This window comes from Pan troglodytes, chromosome 13, assembly GCF_028858775.2.
Source record: "Pan troglodytes isolate AG18354 chromosome 13, NHGRI_mPanTro3-v2.0_pri, whole genome shotgun sequence".
Taxonomy (NCBI): domain Eukaryota; kingdom Metazoa; phylum Chordata; class Mammalia; order Primates; family Hominidae; genus Pan; species Pan troglodytes.
In genome coordinates this window covers 129481756-129499950 of record NC_072411.2, presented here as the reverse complement: position 1 = coordinate 129499950, position 18195 = coordinate 129481756, and the positions used below count along the sequence as shown (strand labels likewise).

At 40.3% G+C, this 18195-nt stretch overlaps 1 protein-coding gene and 1 long non-coding RNA gene across 8 annotated transcripts in view; one reads left to right on the top strand and one right to left on the bottom strand.

Moving 5' to 3' along the window:
* The window catches only part of COL4A3 (collagen type IV alpha 3 chain), a 148615-nt gene that overhangs the window by 57731 nt on the left and 72689 nt on the right, over nucleotides 1-18195 (bottom strand). For 5 of the 6 annotated variants that reach the window (XM_016950598.4, XM_054679438.1, XM_009444461.5 and 2 more), the window contains exons 3-17: nucleotides 16356-16445; nucleotides 12225-12269; nucleotides 11595-11639; nucleotides 10571-10633; nucleotides 9849-9902; nucleotides 9003-9029; nucleotides 8067-8144; nucleotides 5398-5460; nucleotides 5229-5264; nucleotides 3273-3314; nucleotides 2972-3049; nucleotides 2435-2497; nucleotides 1897-1956; nucleotides 542-586; nucleotides 215-268 (exon numbers count right to left, since the gene is read on the bottom strand). In XM_016950598.4, the coding sequence (XP_016806087.1) occupies nucleotides 215-268; nucleotides 542-586; nucleotides 1897-1956; nucleotides 2435-2497; nucleotides 2972-3049; nucleotides 3273-3314; nucleotides 5229-5264; nucleotides 5398-5460; nucleotides 8067-8144; nucleotides 9003-9029; nucleotides 9849-9902; nucleotides 10571-10633; nucleotides 11595-11639; nucleotides 12225-12269; nucleotides 16356-16445 (843 nt within the window). The remainder of the gene's footprint in view (nucleotides 1-214; nucleotides 269-541; nucleotides 587-1896; nucleotides 1957-2434; nucleotides 2498-2971; nucleotides 3050-3272; nucleotides 3315-5228; nucleotides 5265-5397; nucleotides 5461-8066; nucleotides 8145-9002; nucleotides 9030-9848; nucleotides 9903-10570; nucleotides 10634-11594; nucleotides 11640-12224; nucleotides 12270-16355; nucleotides 16446-18195) is intronic. The other variant, XM_016950597.4, reaches the window with a different exon arrangement.
* The window catches only part of LOC104005402 (uncharacterized), a 91025-nt gene that overhangs the window by 68305 nt on the left and 4525 nt on the right, over nucleotides 1-18195 (top strand). Inside the window, exon 5 of one of the 2 annotated variants that reach the window (XR_001716489.4) lies at nucleotides 10322-10886. The exons of the other annotated variant lie outside the window; for it this stretch is intronic. This is a non-coding gene — a long non-coding RNA (uncharacterized LOC104005402). Of the gene's footprint in view, nucleotides 1-10321; nucleotides 10887-18195 lie in introns of those variants that run through there. 2 annotated transcript variants of the gene reach the window in all.

Below are 18195 nucleotides of genomic sequence, written 5' to 3'. Positions count from 1 at the left end.
ACACAGTACAAGTTTAATACCTTTTCCTCAAGAACACCCTTCAAATGTTTAAGTAAAGTTGCCACATCTCTCTTTTCTTCTTAACAGACCTAGTAGGGTATTTGAATGAAGTCTGTTATTGTAATCCCTTGTACTTAGGTCCAGGGTTGGAGGTAAAAGTAAAAGCACAGGCAAAACCCAACCTATTAAAATAGGCTATTAGGGAGAGGATTACCTTAATGCCATCTTCACCCATTAACCCAGGGAAACCCCTGTTGCCCTTGACTCCCTAAAGAAAAGAACAAAAAGAAATGGGTCAGAAGACACAGGAGCCAACTTCTTCTGGGGGGAGCAGGTGCAATTTGAACTCCTCCGAAACAAAAGAATGTGCTCAGATGATCTCTCTTCACAGTGGGGATGTAAAACTATGATTCCCAAATGCAGTTTTTAAAAGCTGTAAGCTTTTTGTTTGTTTATAACTATTTAGTGATTTTAAAAAATCCTTCTTCAGCTAGTAGGACTGACATTTTTACTACCTCCATGGGCCAAATCAACTCTATACCTCACTTCCAGGGAAGCCAGGAACACCATCTTTTCCGGGTTTTCCCTACAGCAAAAACAAATCAAAAACATGAAATGTAATAAATATGGCTAACTTTACAAATACGGAAATCTTAAGTGATATGATCATCTCCTCTTGACCTCAGGCATGAAAAGTCTGAGTAAAGATCTTCACCCAGGTGTTAGAAGGAAAAACTATTAACCACAGAATACACAATGGCCCTCTCTTTCCAGGGAAAGCAGAAGCCAGTCAGAATGGGAAACTGGAGAAAGTCAGAGAAGGAAGGAAGGACATTAACAGCCAAACTTAAATTAGAGCTGATGCTGTTCATTCTAAACTTGGAAGGGAAAAAAAACACACACGCACACTGGGCAGAGAAGTAAATAAGGAAGCCTAGAAAAAGGAAGGTGTTTACAGTCCATTTATTTATTTATTTGAAATGTTGGTAATTCCTTGGACCCCAGGTCTGCCTATATTTAAATATATGTATAAAAGATATAGTGTGGTATCTCAACCGGCAGTTTGGATTGACTTTTATGGTATTTGCCCTTCCTGATAAAATTTAAAAATCATGTTCATTGAATATTTTTTCTCAGGCCAAAAAATACATTCTTTGCTTACGTATAAGTTTTGTAGATTTTACTTTTCCAAATGTATAACTTTTAGAGATTTAACACAATATATGGATTTAAATCTTTCCGAAATGGATCTGGGTGGGGTAGTGGGGGCCCCTGCTGCTTCCGTTTTTCCAGCTGCCCACTTCTGGTCACAGATTGCCCTATTTCCTTTGTGGGGGCTGCTCTTCCCTCCCTCTGGGTGGTTCTGATGGCACTGTCAGTCTCAGTAGCCCACTGCCCCACTGGCCTGGCCAATTATAGTACCCTTTTCTCTTGGTCACTGCCTTTTATCCAGAGTGAGACCAGATATGACCAAGCTGGGCCAATGAGATGAATTCCCTGGGATTTTATAAATGGACACAGGGAGAAAGATGCTCTCTTTCTCCTCTAATGCCATTAGCCTGAAGTTGTCTGCTGCAGGGTAGCTCTTTCTCCCCATCTCCCCTGACATGGAAGATCATCTGCCAGAGGAGAGAATGAGGCTGATATGCAGAGAGAAGCAGAAGTGAGATGGAGAGGGAGTCCTGCCCTTATGTTTTCAGGCTCTGAAGTCCTTGAACCCTGTTTTAGCCTTGAACGTCTTAGATACTTGAGTAAGTAAATCCTGCCTCCCAAATCTTAAAGAACAGAAATTTTTAGCTTGAGCTAGTTTGAGTTGGGCATCTTGTTGCTGTAACCTAAAGAGTCCCAAGTCCTGACTAATCAAAACTGTACATGACACCGAATTTCCAAATTTACCTGTGGGCCAGGGTCTCCAGGAGCACCCTTTTCAGATCCATATGATTCTCCAGGCAGTCCCTGTGTTAATTAGAGCCATGTCAAGTTTTATGAATTACTGATTTTTTTACTTATATTGATTTTTATTAATTTGTCCCTTTTGGTTATTCTGCCATTTAAAAACATGTTTCAGTGCTGAGCCACCTAAGAGAGAAATCTTATTGATGAATAGTAATTAAAAAACAGATGCTAAAAAAGCTGATGCTGAAGATAAGTCATAAGATGGGTGGCATTGGGTGCATGTACAGCAGTGCAAGGATTTCAGCTAGGAGTGGCCGTAAAATAACTCTAGTGTATTCATGATCTCTGCGGTCAAATGTTACTGTATTTTAGCCAATATTAAGACTTAAAAGCAATAGCTGCTCTGCCTGTGGAGTAGCCATTCTTTTATTCCTTTACTTTCTTAAAAAAAAACAACTTAAGACAAAACACACATCAAACTAAATACTAAGGCTCTACTTTATGTGTTATGGGGACAATATAACTTTAAATAACCTACTGAGGGTCCAGGAGGTCCAGGCTCGCCCATTGCTCCCTTGTCTCCCTTTTCCCCCTTGAGGTCCTGCAAAAGAAACAGTTCAACATTGTTACAAATGGATGAAATGAGATTTCCCTGATTCAACAGTGGGACAAATCCTCTATCTGTTCAATAAACTGGGTTTACAAACTATGAATGTGCCTCGTGTTAACACAACCCAATACACCTTCCATTTCTCACATTTCAAATTTTATACCTGCGAACTCACTGAAACTACCTGCAAACTTTTTTTTAAGTATCTTTTTTTTGTTGTGTTTTTTTTTTAAATGAAGTCTCACTCTGTTGCCCAAGCTGGAGCCTCAGATCTTCCCCATGTAATATTTCCAGGATTTATGAGTAAAGGATGGGAAGGAATAAATCCTGGAGGTTCTGGCTGGCTGAGGGAGCTGGGCTGAGCTGGACTTAGATAATAAGAGCTTGTAAAAGAGGTGCAGGGTCACAAGGACTTCATCCTAGACACGGGAAGGCACAACACTAATCATAAAATCGCAGAGTTACCGTTCTGTTATCTGGGCCAGTTAGGGTCACAATAACTGTTCCTGGTGGTCCCGGGGGTCCTGTTAACCCTTTCACACCCTAAAGACAAAAACACTCAGGAGTGAGAAAATAAACAACAGCATCAACATTTCAATGTTACTAAGTTTGAAAGGTCTACTTTTCCCCTTTAGTGCTTATACGGGAAGATAGAACAAATGAAGGCCCATCAATTTCAGCTTGGCCCGTAAGTAAACGGTATAGGCTGATATGCTCTGGGACATAAAATATCTTGCCTGCTAATAAAACATAGTATTTAAATTACCCGCTCTCCTTTATGTCCTATCACTCTTTCACCCATGTGACCCTGTAAGAAAACACAAAACCAAATTATTTTCTAAAAATAAATATGAATAAATAGTCTAAACCCATCAAAGTTCCAATATTTGTAAGGGAGCATTTATATTTTAACTTTCATTTTAGAATGATACATTATTTTAGCTATTTCTTAGAGAAGAGCATTGATATGTTTCTTTTAAAGGAGGAGCTCTTAAGGTGCAGAAGGCTTAAGGGATTTACCTAACATGGCAAATGCTGACATGCAGTGGTGTGGGGGAGAGAAAGGAGCCCAGCTCAGAGCATATTTTTCTGGCTCTGCATTAGCTAGTTTTAATCCCACTGGCCGGCTACTTAACTTCCTGATGCTCTTGTTTTCTTGTTTTAAAAATAAGAATGGGTAGCTGCGTTTCAGGATTCTGAAATTCAATACTTAATAGAGAATCTAAGAATAGAATTCCAGCTACCGACTTCACTAGTAATTTAGTGACATGAGTCTAATGCGAATAGTTTCTTCACTAATGATGGCTGATCCATCATTTCAACTCATATCTGCTTGCTTTTTCACCACTGAGTACGCAGATCTTCCCCTTGTTAGACCAAAGCTAGATCAAAACACTTTAAACCTCAGCTCTGCCATGTACTGTTTATTGGACAATTCACTTAACCAGAACCTATCCGTCTCTCAGGGTGCGTGCATGCATGAGTGTGTGTGTGTGTGTGTGTGTGTGTGTGTGTGTATGCATTTGTGTGTATCAATGAGATAATAAATATGAAAGTATCTTGGAAAATACCTCATATAAAAGGCTACCCAAGCCGGGCATAGTGGCTCATGCCTGTAATTCCAGCACTTTGGGAGGCTGAGGCGGGCGGATCACCTGAGGTCGGGAGTTTGAGACCAGCCTGGCCAACATGGTAAGACCCTGTCTCTACCAAAAATACAAAAGCATTAGCTGGGAGTGGTGATGCACACCTGTAATTCTACTTAGTCGGGAGGCTGAGGCAGGAGAATTGCTTGAACCCGTGAGATGGAGGTTGCAGTGAGCCGAGATCGCACCACTGCACTCCAGCCTGGGCAACAGAGTGAGACTCCATTTCAAAAAAAAAAAAAGAAAGAATAAAATAAAAGGCTACCTGATAGTAGGAGATACTGTGTTTAGGACCAATTTCCTGTTGGGGCTCAGCCTCACTCAACATTTTTATAATTAAACTAACAATTGCACTTCCGTTTTTTGTTTTTTTTTTTTTGAGATGGTGCCTCTTTCTGTCACCCAGGCTGGAGTGCAGTGGTGCTATCTTGGCTCACTGCAAACTCCAACTCCCAGGTTCAAGCGATTTTCCTGCCTCAGCCCCCTGAGTAGCTGGGATTACAGGCATGCACCACCATGCCCGGCTAATTTTTGTATTTTTAGTAGAGATGGGGTTTCATCACGTTGGCCAGGCTGGCCTCGAACTCCTGACCTCAAGTGATCCACCCACCTTGGCCTCCCAAAGTGCTGGGCTTACAGGTGTGAACCAATGCGCCTGGGCTGGTCTTAACAGAAATGCATGCAAGACCCTGTGTAATGAGCACACAAATGGTCATCTTTTACTTACTAGCATAAGACCAGGTTGGCTTTGTGAAGCAGCACACTACAAAAACTCAGAGGATAATGTGTTGTGTGAGATGATCAGAAATGGAAAACCTGTGGATTAAGAATCCTTGCCTTTTTTCCTGATAAGTAGCTTCTTATAAATTGAATTAAGATTCTTTGTATCAGGGATCAAGGTACTGAAATGCAAGGAGAAAAGAGGTGAGAGCAGCTAGCCATGCTCTTCCCTGCTAGGGATCCTTGTGAGTTCCAGAGAGGTGCCTAACAGTGACCCACATGAAGAAGCAGACCAGGTTTGGCTTTGAGATTGAGTAGGGTGTGCTAGCTGTTACATCACATGAACTGTAGTCTACCTTAGGTCCTCTAGGTCCCATGGCTCCTGGAAAGCCCTAGAAAAATCCACAAATGAAAATCACAGCAGGAAATGCATCCAACCAGAAAAATTCTTTTAATAACTTTTTAATAGTAAATAATGAATCTATTAGTTGACAGAGTCTGTAGCAAGGATGACTTGATACTCACAAAGAATCCCGGAGGACCAGGTGGGCCAACAGGCCCAGGAAAACCTGGAGGACCTGGCAAACCCTTGAAATTGAGAGAAGAATAAGAGTAAGTTTAAATTTACTTCTCAATAACAATGTCCATTAATTAAACGCATTAAAATATTTTAATAAAATCAGAAGAGCATAACACCTCCCCTTTCAGTGGCTGCAGCTAATGATAACAAACATCAAAAAGTGTTGCCATGTGTAACAGGCTGGCAGGACCATCTGGACGATAACGTTTCTAAAATGGCCAAAGTAGTTGCTTTACTTCAGACGTTTCAAAATTTTGCTTTTCTCTTTCTTCCCACCTCTTCTCCCTTTTCCTTTCTCTCTCTCATTTTGGCCAAGCATGCTCCTACATTAGGGCCTGCCACCTGCTCTCCCTCTGCCTAGAATCCCCTTTTCCCAGGTATCAGTATAACTCACTCCCTTTTCCTTTTCTTGTCTTTATGCAATTGTCATCCTTTCTGTAAAGCCTTCCTGCTTATCCAAAGTTGTAACCCACCTTCCAACCCAGACACTTCCTATCCTGCTTTCGTGCATTATTTTTACTTTTAGCATTTATTACTCACACACCATAGAGTTACTCATTTACACGCTTTTGTTTCCCCCATGAGAATGTAAGCTCTATGAAGGCAATATATATATATTTTAAGAGACTGGGTCTCGCTGTGTTGCCCAGGCTGGCCTATAACCAGGCTCAAGAGACCTTCCTGTCTCAGCTTTCCCAAGTAGCTGGGACTACAGGCACATGCCACCATGCCTGGTTCATACAATTTTTAAATATCTATCTATCTATCATCTTTTATCTATCTACCTATTTTTTTGAGACAGAGTCTCATTCTGTCCTCAGGCTGGAGTGCAGTGGTACGATCTCTGCTCACTGCAGCCTCTGCCTCCCGGGTTCAAGTGATTCTCCTGCCTCAGCCTCCCAAGTAGCTGGAACTACAGGCGCACGCCACCACACCTGGCTAATTTTTGTGTCTTTAGTAGATATGGAGTTTCACCGTGTTGGCCAGGCTGGTCTCAAACTCCTGACATCAAGTGATCCTCCTGCCTTGGCCTCCCAAAGTGCTGGGATTACAGGTGTGAGCACTGTGCCCAGCCTTAAATCTATATTTTGGCTGATTTGTGCCCTACTGTATTCCTAGAGCCTAGAAATAGCCCCTAGCACATAATTGGCAGGTAAAAAATATTTCTTGTATAATCAAATGTACCATCATTATATCTTCAGCATCATCACAATGACTAATACATATACGATAATCAATACACATTTAAAGAATGTATCAATATCTTAGATTACTATTTTCTCTTCTTCCTGGATCCCCTGCCTTCAGCATCTGGACTCTTAAATGTTTTCTAAGCAAAAAAGCGAGAGCCATCATATCTTGCATCTCTTTTCAGAAGCCTATAATGGCTCCTAATTGCATCATTCTGCATTTTTTGCAGCTCCTAATCTAACTTCACATCCTCAGTTAGGATAGCGCACCATACAGGATTTCAACAGCCTCACCTCAAACTCACTTAGGCAAATATCCCATCTCTACCCAGGAATTTTTACATATAATTCTGAACTAAGTTAAAATAATTCTGGTTAATTGGCTGGGCGTGTTGGCTTATGCCTGTAATCCCAGCACTTTGGGAGGCTGAAGTTGGTGGATCACCTGAGGTCAGGAGCTCGAGACCAGCCTGGCCAACATGGTGAAACCCCATCTCTACTAAAAATACAAAAATTAGCAGGGCATGGTGGCCCATGCCTGTAGTCCCAGCTACTCAGGAGGCTGAGGCAGGAGAATTGCTTGAATCCGGGAGGTGGAGGTTGCAGTGACCCAAGATTGCACCACTGCACTCCAGCCTGGGCGACAGAGCCAGACTCCTTCTCAAAAAAAAAAAAAAAAAAAAAAAAAAAAAAATATATATATATATATATATATATATATATATATACACACTAGTTAATTTTGGTTATATATAATTATAACCTGAAAGTTAGCACTTGTGGTTTAGGTCTATGAAAGGGTCTTTTTGAATCAGAAAGGAAAGCACACACAGCCCCAAAGGCAGTTGTGTCTCTTTGTATCCCTTTTGGATCATACTCCGGCTACATACATATGAATCAGAAAAGCAAACACTTCAGCTGGAGAGAGTTGCATTTAAATAAAAACCTTTCTTTTCTTTATTATCTCAACTTCAACTGGAGAGAGTTGCATTTAAATAAAAACCTTTTATTTATCATTATGCAAATTTTAAAATAGGGCTGTTATTTAAAATTACAGATTTAAATGATACTCAATGTGTGATACAAAGCTACCCTTATTTTCAACAAATACAAATTAAGTGGTACATAACTATTCATGTTAGATTCAGGCAAGCTTGGTGACTGAGAGTGAAGAAGAGGACGAAAAACATACTCAAATCATCTTTGCATATCAGCATCATGTAGTTTTCCAGAATAGGGTGAAAGCTTTAGAATGAAATGAGGCCAGACATGTAAATAGAATAAACAGGAATTTCTATTTAAAATCTTCTTAAGAGAGTGAGAGGGACTTATGGGGGAAAAGAGAGACGAAGTAAAGAGAGGTGAAAAGAGAGAGAGAGAGTGAAAAACTGAGAATAATAGGGACCTTCTCTGAAGTGCTGTACCTGGGGTCCTGGAGCCCCTGGCAACCCGGGGTCGCCTTTTGCATCAAGTTCTATATCTTCTCCTTTAGCAGGAGCACCCTTGAAAATGAAGAAGTTCATCAAACATCATCAATGTTATATTTTCAAAACCCCTTCAAGTGCTTATTCAAAGTTATATTTCTTCAAAGATAAAAGTGCTTTTCAAGATATGTACTCAGAGAAATGATTTATGATTTTGTAATTATTCCATTATGAAGAATTCAAAGCATTTTCATATTTTCTAAAATCAAAAATTTACAGTGGGCCCAGTACAGTGGCACATGCCTGTAATCCCAGCACTTTGGGAGATCAAAACGGGCAGATCACCTGAGGTCAGGAGTTCAAGACCAGCCTGGCCAACATGGCAAAACCCCATTTCTACTAAAAATACAAGAATTAGCTGGGCGTGGTGGCATGCACTTGTAATCCCAGTTACTTGGGAGACTGAGACAGAAGAAACGCTTGAGCCCAGGAGGTGGAGGTTGCAGTGAGCTGAGATCGTGCCACTGCACTCCAGCCTGGGCAACAGAGCAAGACTCCATCTCAAAAAAATAAAAAATTTACAGTGGAAAGAAGAAAGATGCAGGGGTAATAAAACATTTCCCAAGATACCAAAAATAGTGACAATCCCTGCCCTAGAATGTGAGGCCCTGAGCATGAGGTCAGTTTTCTTCTCCAAGACCCTATTTCTTTCAACAGTGATACAAAACCTGTATCCTTAAGACTCTTTATGACAAGAGCCAGAAGGAGCTATTTAATAGGAATAAATATCATGTCCCGATTATTATTGTTTCTGAATGATTAAGGTCTGGATTATGAAATCTTATTTGTAATGACTTAAGTCTCATTATTTAATAGAAGTCCTTTTCATATGTACAGTTAGAGATTTTCAGTGACAGCATTCCACCAATGACTTACCTTTTGTCCTTTCAAACCAGCAGCACCCTAGGAAAAAAGCAACCTGTGAACAACTAGAGGAAAATCAAACGCACACACTCCTACTCGGTCTGCTCTGCCCTCTCTGCTATTGTGCATCCTCTCCCCACCGTACACCTCCCACGGCCTTACAAAGGAAAGTCTTCCCTTAATCTTTTACTTCCCACCATATTGTCCTGTCTCTCCTTCGTCTCACCTGTGAACTTCCCATTTTGTTCATTTCCCACCCATTCCTCGGTTCCAAATCTGCCCCCTGCTCCATCCTGCCGTGGAATTGTCCCTTGCTAAGGTCAGACATGATATTGATGTTGCTAAAACCAATGCCAATATGTCAGTACTCCTCTGACTGGACTTTGCAGCGGCATCCAGCAGCTGTCTGCCACTCCCTTCTACTACAATAGGTCTTTCCTGGGCCTCCATAATACACCTCTGCTGGTTTTCTTTCTCCCACCAGGGCTGCTCCTCCTTTACAGGATCATTCTCCTTGATCTCAACATCACTGCTGGAGCTAAGTCTCAGTTCTAAGCCCCTTTTCTCCTCACTCTGACTCCTTGAGTCACCACCAGCTGGAACCTCTTCTCTGAGTGAATCCAAGTACCTCTCATGCATCTCCACTTGGATGTCTCAAAAGCAAAACAAAGCCTCAACCTCTAACCCTACACTCATAATGCATGTATTCATCCATTCCCTAACTATTAGTTGAATGTCTACTATGGCTGCCCCAGACTTCCCTAAAGTCATGACGGATTTGTGTATATGGCCATATGGAGTAGACCACTGTTATTTATACTTTATGTCTTTGTTGGGGAATTAGGCATGCAAACCTACCGGGATCCCTGGGTAGCCCGGTGTCCCTGGGAGTCCTGGAAACCCCTGCTCACCCTAAAAGACATACAAAGTTTGTTATTATTCTTAGTTGTTCTAGAAGAGCCTATTCAGATATTTTTCCTGTTTCTCGCTTCCAACCTTGCAATGGTAAATCTAGACAAAGTAACCCGAATTCCTTATGGCTACTGGGTCATGAGGCTGAAGACCAAAAAACCATTATCTTAATTAAAAACAGGATTAGAATACTGTTTCTCAAATTGTGCATAAATGGCAAAGTCTAATTGCGCCAAGAACTTTTTAATTGCTGTTTCCTTCAAACTTGAGTAATTAGTTCATTCATGGCCACCATTCTGGAGAAAAGGAGAGCTCAGTTCGAAAACAAAAGGAGGTGAGTGAACAGTGAAAAGCTCAGTCATTCCTTCCCCAAAACTAATTCTGCACTCAAAGCTTTGGTTTCTGATTTATACACACAGCCTCAGATGAAAACAACCAGTTGAGCTCCAAGTTTTCTTTCTGTGGGAGAACTTTCCTTAAAAGACAATTAGAAAGCAAGGAATGCGAAGAAAGAAAATGGGAAGTTTCCTGCCTCCACATTATGCTGTTGGTTCTGGCCTAAAGGAATGTTTTCAAGGGAAGCCTGTCTGCCTTTCATTGCCATTTCACCTTGATTTAATCATTCAGCAAAGCATTTATTAATCATCTTCTGTGCGAAAAGTACTTACCTTAGAACCACTGCATCCTGGTACACCAACAAGTCCGTAAGGCCCGGTATTGCCTGGGGTGCCCTGGAAGAAGAACAAGTCTCAATGAGGAGGGTCATCCCAAGAAACAGCACTGAACCCAAGGGAAGAGATGCACTGATTTAAATAGCTCTTGAAATATAAATGATTGTTTAAATGGTTAAGTAGTAAATGTACATTGTGGTTTTACATATAATTTCAGTAGCAACAAACTAAACAGGCTGACTGATATGAAGACTTATCAAATGAGATGTGGATATTTCAAATAAAGCAAACGCCTTTTATCCATAAAATAAAAGAGTCCTTTAACATGCTGTTTTAAGCTGGGGAGAAAGGAAGGGAAAAAGAAGAGGAAAGTGTGCACAGATGAAACTATTTTATTATTCTGTGCTATTAAATACAATCATTTCATTCTACCCTATCCTATCCTATTCTATCAGCTTGTAACATATAGTTTCCTTCAGCACCTGTGGGGGTTAGTTCCAGGACCCCTATGAATACCAAAATCCATAGATACTCAAGTCTCTTATATAAAATGGTATATAGTATTTGCACATGACCTATACATATCCTCCTGTATGCTTAAAGTCATTTCTAGATTACTTATAATACCTAATACAATGTGAATTCTATGTAAATAGTTGTTATAGTGTAATGGTTTTTAAGTTTGTACAATTTTTATTGTTTTTTTTAAAAGTATTTTTGATCTACAGTTGGTTGGTTGAATCCATGGATGTGGAATCACTGGATATGGAGGGCCGACTTACCATATAATTTACTAATTATCCTACCCTATCCTATCCTGTCCTGCTTGTATTTCAGGAAGTACATTTTGACTCATATGTCATATAAATCCACACACTAGTATAATATACCATCCTAAGGTGCTATTTTCTTCATGTAACAAATGCATCAGAACACATTTTCTTGCACGACTGTTTTAACATCTTTATTAAAATGAGCTTACTTTTAAATTTTCTAGCTACGGATTTTTCCCATTACTTACTGGAAGTCCAGGAGAACCAGAAAATCCTGGCAATCCACTTATTCCCTGAAGACATAGGAAAAAGGAGGGGGTGGCAAAAAAAAAAACTTTAAAAATGTTCAATCTATAAACATAAATTTATTTACCATTGCGATAATCTTTTTCCTCCACTATAACTGGGAATAGCTCGAAACGATTGGGAAAACAAATACTAAAGCTTTAACAAACTTTTGTAAATCTCACATTTATGTAACTCTTAAAAAGATATCATTAAGATTATTTTTGGCTTTTTTGGATCGATTCCTAAGGTACAATTTGCATGCAATGAAGTGCTCCAATCTTTTGAGAACAGCTTAATTGAACAGCTTAACAAATGTTGACCTACGTGCAGTTTTATATACCATCATCTCATCAGACACAGAGCATCTTTATCACTCCAGAGGTTCCTTCATGGCCTTTCTTGGTCAGTTTAACACTTGCCCCTAATGTGGTAACCACTCCTTTGACATCTACCATTACAGATTAGTTTTACCTGTTCTTGAACTTCATCTATGGAACCATACACAGTGTACTCCTTTCTGACATTTGTATAACTCTTACTGTGAAAAGCTGATCTTTTAACGATCAGGATGGACTGGTTGGACTACTAACCCTTACACCTTTGGAACCCGTGAGTCCTGGAAGTCCTGGAAAGCCCTAGATTCAAGTGAAAAAAGAAAAAGTAAACAATCTGAAAATTATTTGGCACTAAGAAACCCATACATCAAACCCAGTCTCAGTCACATGCCAAGCTGTTTTGCCCTTCTGATTATTTCATTGTTAATAAGATTCAATTGCTTGCTTATTTCATTGGAACTTGATAATTGTTTATCAGAAAAGACAAAAATTCATTCAAACCCTTGCTACTCAAAGTGGGGTTTGGGGCCTGCAGCATTAGCATTACCTGGAAGCTTATTAGAAATGTAGAATCTTAGATCTGCCTCACCTCCCAGACTATTGACCGAGAATCTGCATGTTTAACATGATTCTTTAGTGATTCTTGTGCACATTAAAGTCTGTGCAAAAGTCCTAATTAGCCTCACAGCTGCTGAGGTCTGATAAAAATGAATGACACAACTACAGTTGTGGATGAGAATGCCAGCCAGTATTTCTGTGCACAAGAAACACTCTATTAACAAAATGTGCCTGACATGCACAAGGAAATATATAGCCAAGTAAGGACTGCCTGAACCAGAGATAAACTTGCTTTGGAAATGTAATGCATTCAGTTTCGACGTCCTATTTCTTGGAGAATAAGCTTAAATGGTGACTGTTTCAGCTAGGCCACGTGGTGTGAAAGTTTCATTGTCCAAAAGCCATTTTCATCATTCCAGAGAGTTTCAGTATGTTTTGATTTTTAAGTTTATTGTTATTATTTGAGAAAAGGGTTGTTACAGAATCCTCTGAGATTGCACTGTCAAGGCCAAAGTCAGTCTCTCCCATCTATGGCGGAATTCCGGGGTGCATGGCTGTGTTCAAGGCCATTCCCCTTCCCACAGAATTCTATTCACGTGATGCCGAAAGCAGAAGGTTTTACTTGCAGGTTTTACTTTCTCATTGTAAACTTTTTTCATGCAGAAAACATTTAAAATTAAGATAGGAATCTTGTAAATCTAAAACATCTTTTTGGTCAGGTTTTAATATTCTCTAATTGTCTGCCTTTGATTGTATTATCTTTTGTAGCTATTCATACATATCTGTAAGCCTTACATGCTTTAAAATATCAATCTATGACAACATGGTACTCAGGTTTTCTGGATTAATCTTCTGGAATGCCTGCACTCATGTAACCCATACTAAGTGCCATGTGTTTGTGACTATTTTAATGAATTTCAGCATCTCTAAAGAAATGCTGAAGAGAATTAAACAGAGTAGGCTACAGATAGCAATTTTTTAAAAAACGGAATTGGCATTAGGCTGATCTAAGTCCAGGGTTGAAGTAGCAAACTCGTTCTACCAATAGAAATGGAAGAAAACCTGGGTCCATGCCTTAGAGGAAGTCAGTGTTCAGTTTCTGCCCAGAATCTGAATGACTTTTTCAAAATTAGGATCAGAAGAAGGAGAAATGGACAAAAAGAACACATACATGAATATGGTAGACAGGGAAATGGCAGGATTACTGGAAAACAGCAAGATTTTGCATTTTACATGTAAGCTGTGGGTGTGGTTTCAAGAGTTTGATTCTGGCATCATATATGTGACGTAAGAAACACATATTTGTTCTGTGCCTTTGGTTTCTGACACAGAGCTCCTAACACCCTTCTAATATTCTGAGTGATAGGGGAGTAAAGACCATCTTTTGTTCTAATATTTGGTGTTTGACCTCACTTGGAATATCCTGGGTGATAGAAGTGTCTTTTGTTCTAAGGTGGCAACTCTTGGTGGGCTCCCAGATGGGGGCTGGTCATCAGAAAGACCAAGCCTTGATTAGAAGCTTGAAACTTTCAGCTCCAGCTGCACCCTTCAGTGAGGAAAGCGGAGCTGGAGATTGAGTTTATAATTGATCCTGCCCACATGATGACACCTCCATAAGAATCCCTGAAGCATGGTGTTCAGAGAGCTTCTGGGTGGGTGAACGTTCACGTTCCAGGACGGTAATGCACCTTAACTCCATGGCGACAGAAGCTCCTGCACTTGGAACCCTTCTGGACCTTCTCCTGTGTATCTCTTCATCTCTCATTCATATCCCTTATAATAAACTGATAAATGTTCCCATGAGTTCTATGAGACTCTTTAGCAAATTATCAAAGCAGAGGAGGAGGTCATGGGAACCCCTGATTTATTTGTAGCCAAGTTGGACGGCATTATGGGTAACTGAGGACCCACTACTTATGACTAGTCCTGAAGCAGGGACAGTCTTGTGGGACTGAGCCCTTACCCTATGGGGTCTGCACTAACCCCAGGTATTTAATGTCATAACTGAATTGATGGGTACCCAGTTGGCATCCAGAGAGTTGGAGAATTGTTTGGTTTGAGGAAAATCCCACACACAGTGTCAAACCAGGTTTGAACTCTGATTTTGCTTCCTGTGAGCTGCGTGACCCAGGAAAAATTACTCAAGTGCTCTGTGTCCGTTTTCTCATCCATGTAGTGGAGGTAATGATGGGAACTACATTGTAAATCACCACAGTCATGATTTGTGGGATTGATGTGAGGAGTGAATGAGATCCAGGGAGAAATAGATGGCCCAATGCCTGGCACAAAGTACATATGCAGTAGGTTGGCTTTGGCTTTGATTATCATTTACATATTTCATACATTATTTTAATACATATATATATATACACACGTATATATTTTTTTAATGGAGTCTCGCTCTGTTACCCAGGCTGGAGTGCAGTAGCGTGATCATGGCTCACTGCAGCCTCCGCCTCCAGGGCTCAAGCAATCCTCCTACCTCAGCCTCCTGAGTAGCTGAGACCACAGGCATATGCCACCACACCTGGCTAATTTTTGTATTTTTGGTAGAAACTGGGTCTCCTTATGTTGCCCAGGTTGACCTCAAACTCGTGGGCTCAAGTGATCCTCCTGCCTCAGCCTCCCAGAGCAATGGGATTACAGGCATGAGCCACTGTATCTGGCCTCTAATACATATTCTAATATATTATGAAATTTGTAAATGACCTGTATAGATCAATTATAATTATTTTTCATAGCTCATTAGTTGGTTTATAGCTTGCTGGAGGTCAGTAGTCAGGGGAATGAATGTGTGGGTGCGTGAGAAGCCAGGCTTAAGTCTAGCTAATGTCCACAGCAGGAAAGAGTACTCAGCAAATCCAGTGGTTATTCAGTTATTTAGTAAATCCTCTATGGTATTTATTTAAACAAAGCCCTTTGCTGTATCACAGACTTTAGGATAAGAATGTGTGATGAGCGTGAAGGGTCGTAGACTCTGGATGTTTAAGGGACCAGAAGGAAAAGAGAAACCCACAAAGGAAGGGAAGGATAGAGAGACAGGAGAAATACAGAAAGAAAGACAGACAAGTGTTTCAAGGAGAGGAGAGCGATCCACACAATTTGAAACTAAGCAGAGGGGTTCAGGTCAGATTAAGACACAAAAGTATGTATTGGCATTGGCCACTTGAAGGTCATTGGTGATCTTTGCTGGAGTGTTTTCAGAGGAGAGGTGGTAGAAGGCAAATTATTGCTAAGGACTGAATAGTAGATGAACTACAGGCAGCATGTATGACTATTCTTTTAAGAAGTTTGACAGAGAAAGGAAAGTCAGGGAGAAGATAGCAATCCTTTGGTCACAAGACCTAAAAGATGGAGAGGAAGTTTTGTATTATCATGGGAAAATATTTGCATGTTTAAGAACTGAAAGAGAAAAGACAATAACAAAAGAAAAGTTGGAATGTCCAGAGAGAGGGGAGGCACCTCGTGGAACAAGGAATCCCAAAGATGGGGCACAGGTGGTTGGACAGGTCTTGAATAGAAGCAAAAAGAGCTCTGAGTTTTCACTGTAGGAGGAATAGAGGTAGGAACAGATGCAGATGTAGACACTGTAGGTTAGGGAGGGAGATGAATTGAAGCCACAGACTTGAAGCTAATGATGATCATTTGCAATTGTCTTGGAGCAGGTTGTGGTTCTGTGTGGCCCACTAATACTGGAAACCGGGAGTTCACCATGCACCTAGCAGTTGGCTAAGATGTGGAATTCTCTCCAGGTTTGCAGCAGCCAGGGGATAGGCAGGAAGACGGTTAGGTGGGTTGGGGATTTTCCAAGCTTGCAGGATGACATACCTTGGGTCCCTGTGGTCCAGGCAAGCCTTCAGGACCTGTGAATCCTTTCTGGCCAGGAGAACCGGGGGGTCCAGGAAAGCCCTTCTCCCCCTGTTAAAACCAAAACGAGGTGAGAAACACACAGAACAGCAACTATCCCACAATAAACACACCAATAACCATTATGTTCTCTTGTTTATGACTTCATGATGACTCTTTGCATGTTTTTTCCTTGGATTAAACAAATCATAATTAGCACTCAGGAGTGACTACATAGGCAGCCAGAAAGCTACCAGTTGTTAGTATTTGTCTATAGGCTTGAAAGTGGTGGCTCTTGGTCTTATAGGAACTTGACTTTCCCCCAAATGGTAGGGTTATGTAGAGCAGAGCTTAAGGGAGACGGAATAAAAAATGAAAGGGAAAGCCCAGGTAGAAGCATCAAGGTTAGTGGAGTGTTTGTTGTGGGATGGAGAGACAGTGAGGGTCAGGTGCAAGAAGGTGCCTGGGGAGTGTGCATAATTACTCCGTAGCTTGAAAGAACGCCACCAGGCAGGTTATGAGTCTGAGCCCTTTCTTTAATACACAAGAGTTAGTAATTTAATCTGTTATTTGTGTAGGAGATGCAGGAGAGGTAGCAAGGGTGGGATAACCAAAAAGGTGTGAGCTTAGTAATGTTCTGGAAGGAGTCGGATAATATTAGGGGAAAGTACCTAGTAAAAGTGAGTGAAAGTACTTTAAGCCCAAGGCTTGACACAGTTCTACCAACAAATAATTTTTCCATGGATTTGTATCTTGGAATTACATTTGTCCCTCAGTGTCGGTGGGGGATTGGTTCCAGGACCTTCCCCCACACATGAAAACCTGTGGATTCTTAAGTCCCTTATACAAAATGGCATAGTATTTGCATATAACCTAGAACATCCTTCCATATACCTTAAATCTCTAGGTGACTTATAATACCTAATACAATGCAAATGCTTTGCAAATGGTTGTTATACTGCATTTTTTATTTGTATTATCTTTTATTGTTGTAGTATTTTTTATTATATCCCCCGCAAGTATTTTCAGTATGCCATTGGTTGATTCTGAGGATTCAGAAACCGTGGATAAGGAGGGCCGACTGTACTCTTCAACAGTAAAGGCCACCGGCTGATTTGGTTAATTGGGTCAATTTAGTTACACAATTGGCAAATTAAAACAAAAAAGAACAAGTCAGCTATTTTACATTGTGTGTGTGCACACACACTCAATAAGAAGAGAAATAAAAGAATGTGCTAGACCCCTCTCACTACTCAGTTACTTTTATACACCCTAGAATAGCATCTTGCAAATAGTAGAAACTCAATAAATGCTTCTTGAATGCAAGGAGAATCACAGAGAAAGTGCTTCTCAATGGGAACCTGAATTAGAATACATTCACAGATTCAATAAAAAACCTAAATCCAACTACATGTGAATTATGAAATAATTTAAAATAAGTATAATTATTATAATTAGCATACACATTATATAGAAATTAGTTTAGATAAAGAGTTTAAATATGTTCTTAAAATATTTTAAAACAGTCATCCTTCAATATTGTTAAACAATTAATTAGTGTCTCTGAGGAAAGAGTTTGGTAAACAAAGAAAAAAACTTTAGTTCTGCCTCTATCTTAATTATCACAAATTGCAAGTTAATGGAGCGAATTAATGAGATTTCACGGCATTCCTTTTTTTCTTGAATTCTGCAATGGAGCTACTTCCCTCTGCTAAGTTTTGCCTCAACCAGTGTGCTGCTGTGGGATTTCTCCACCAGGGGGCGAACTTGAACCAATGCTGCAGGACAAAAATCTGTGAATTTCAATGTTTATTTTCTGTCA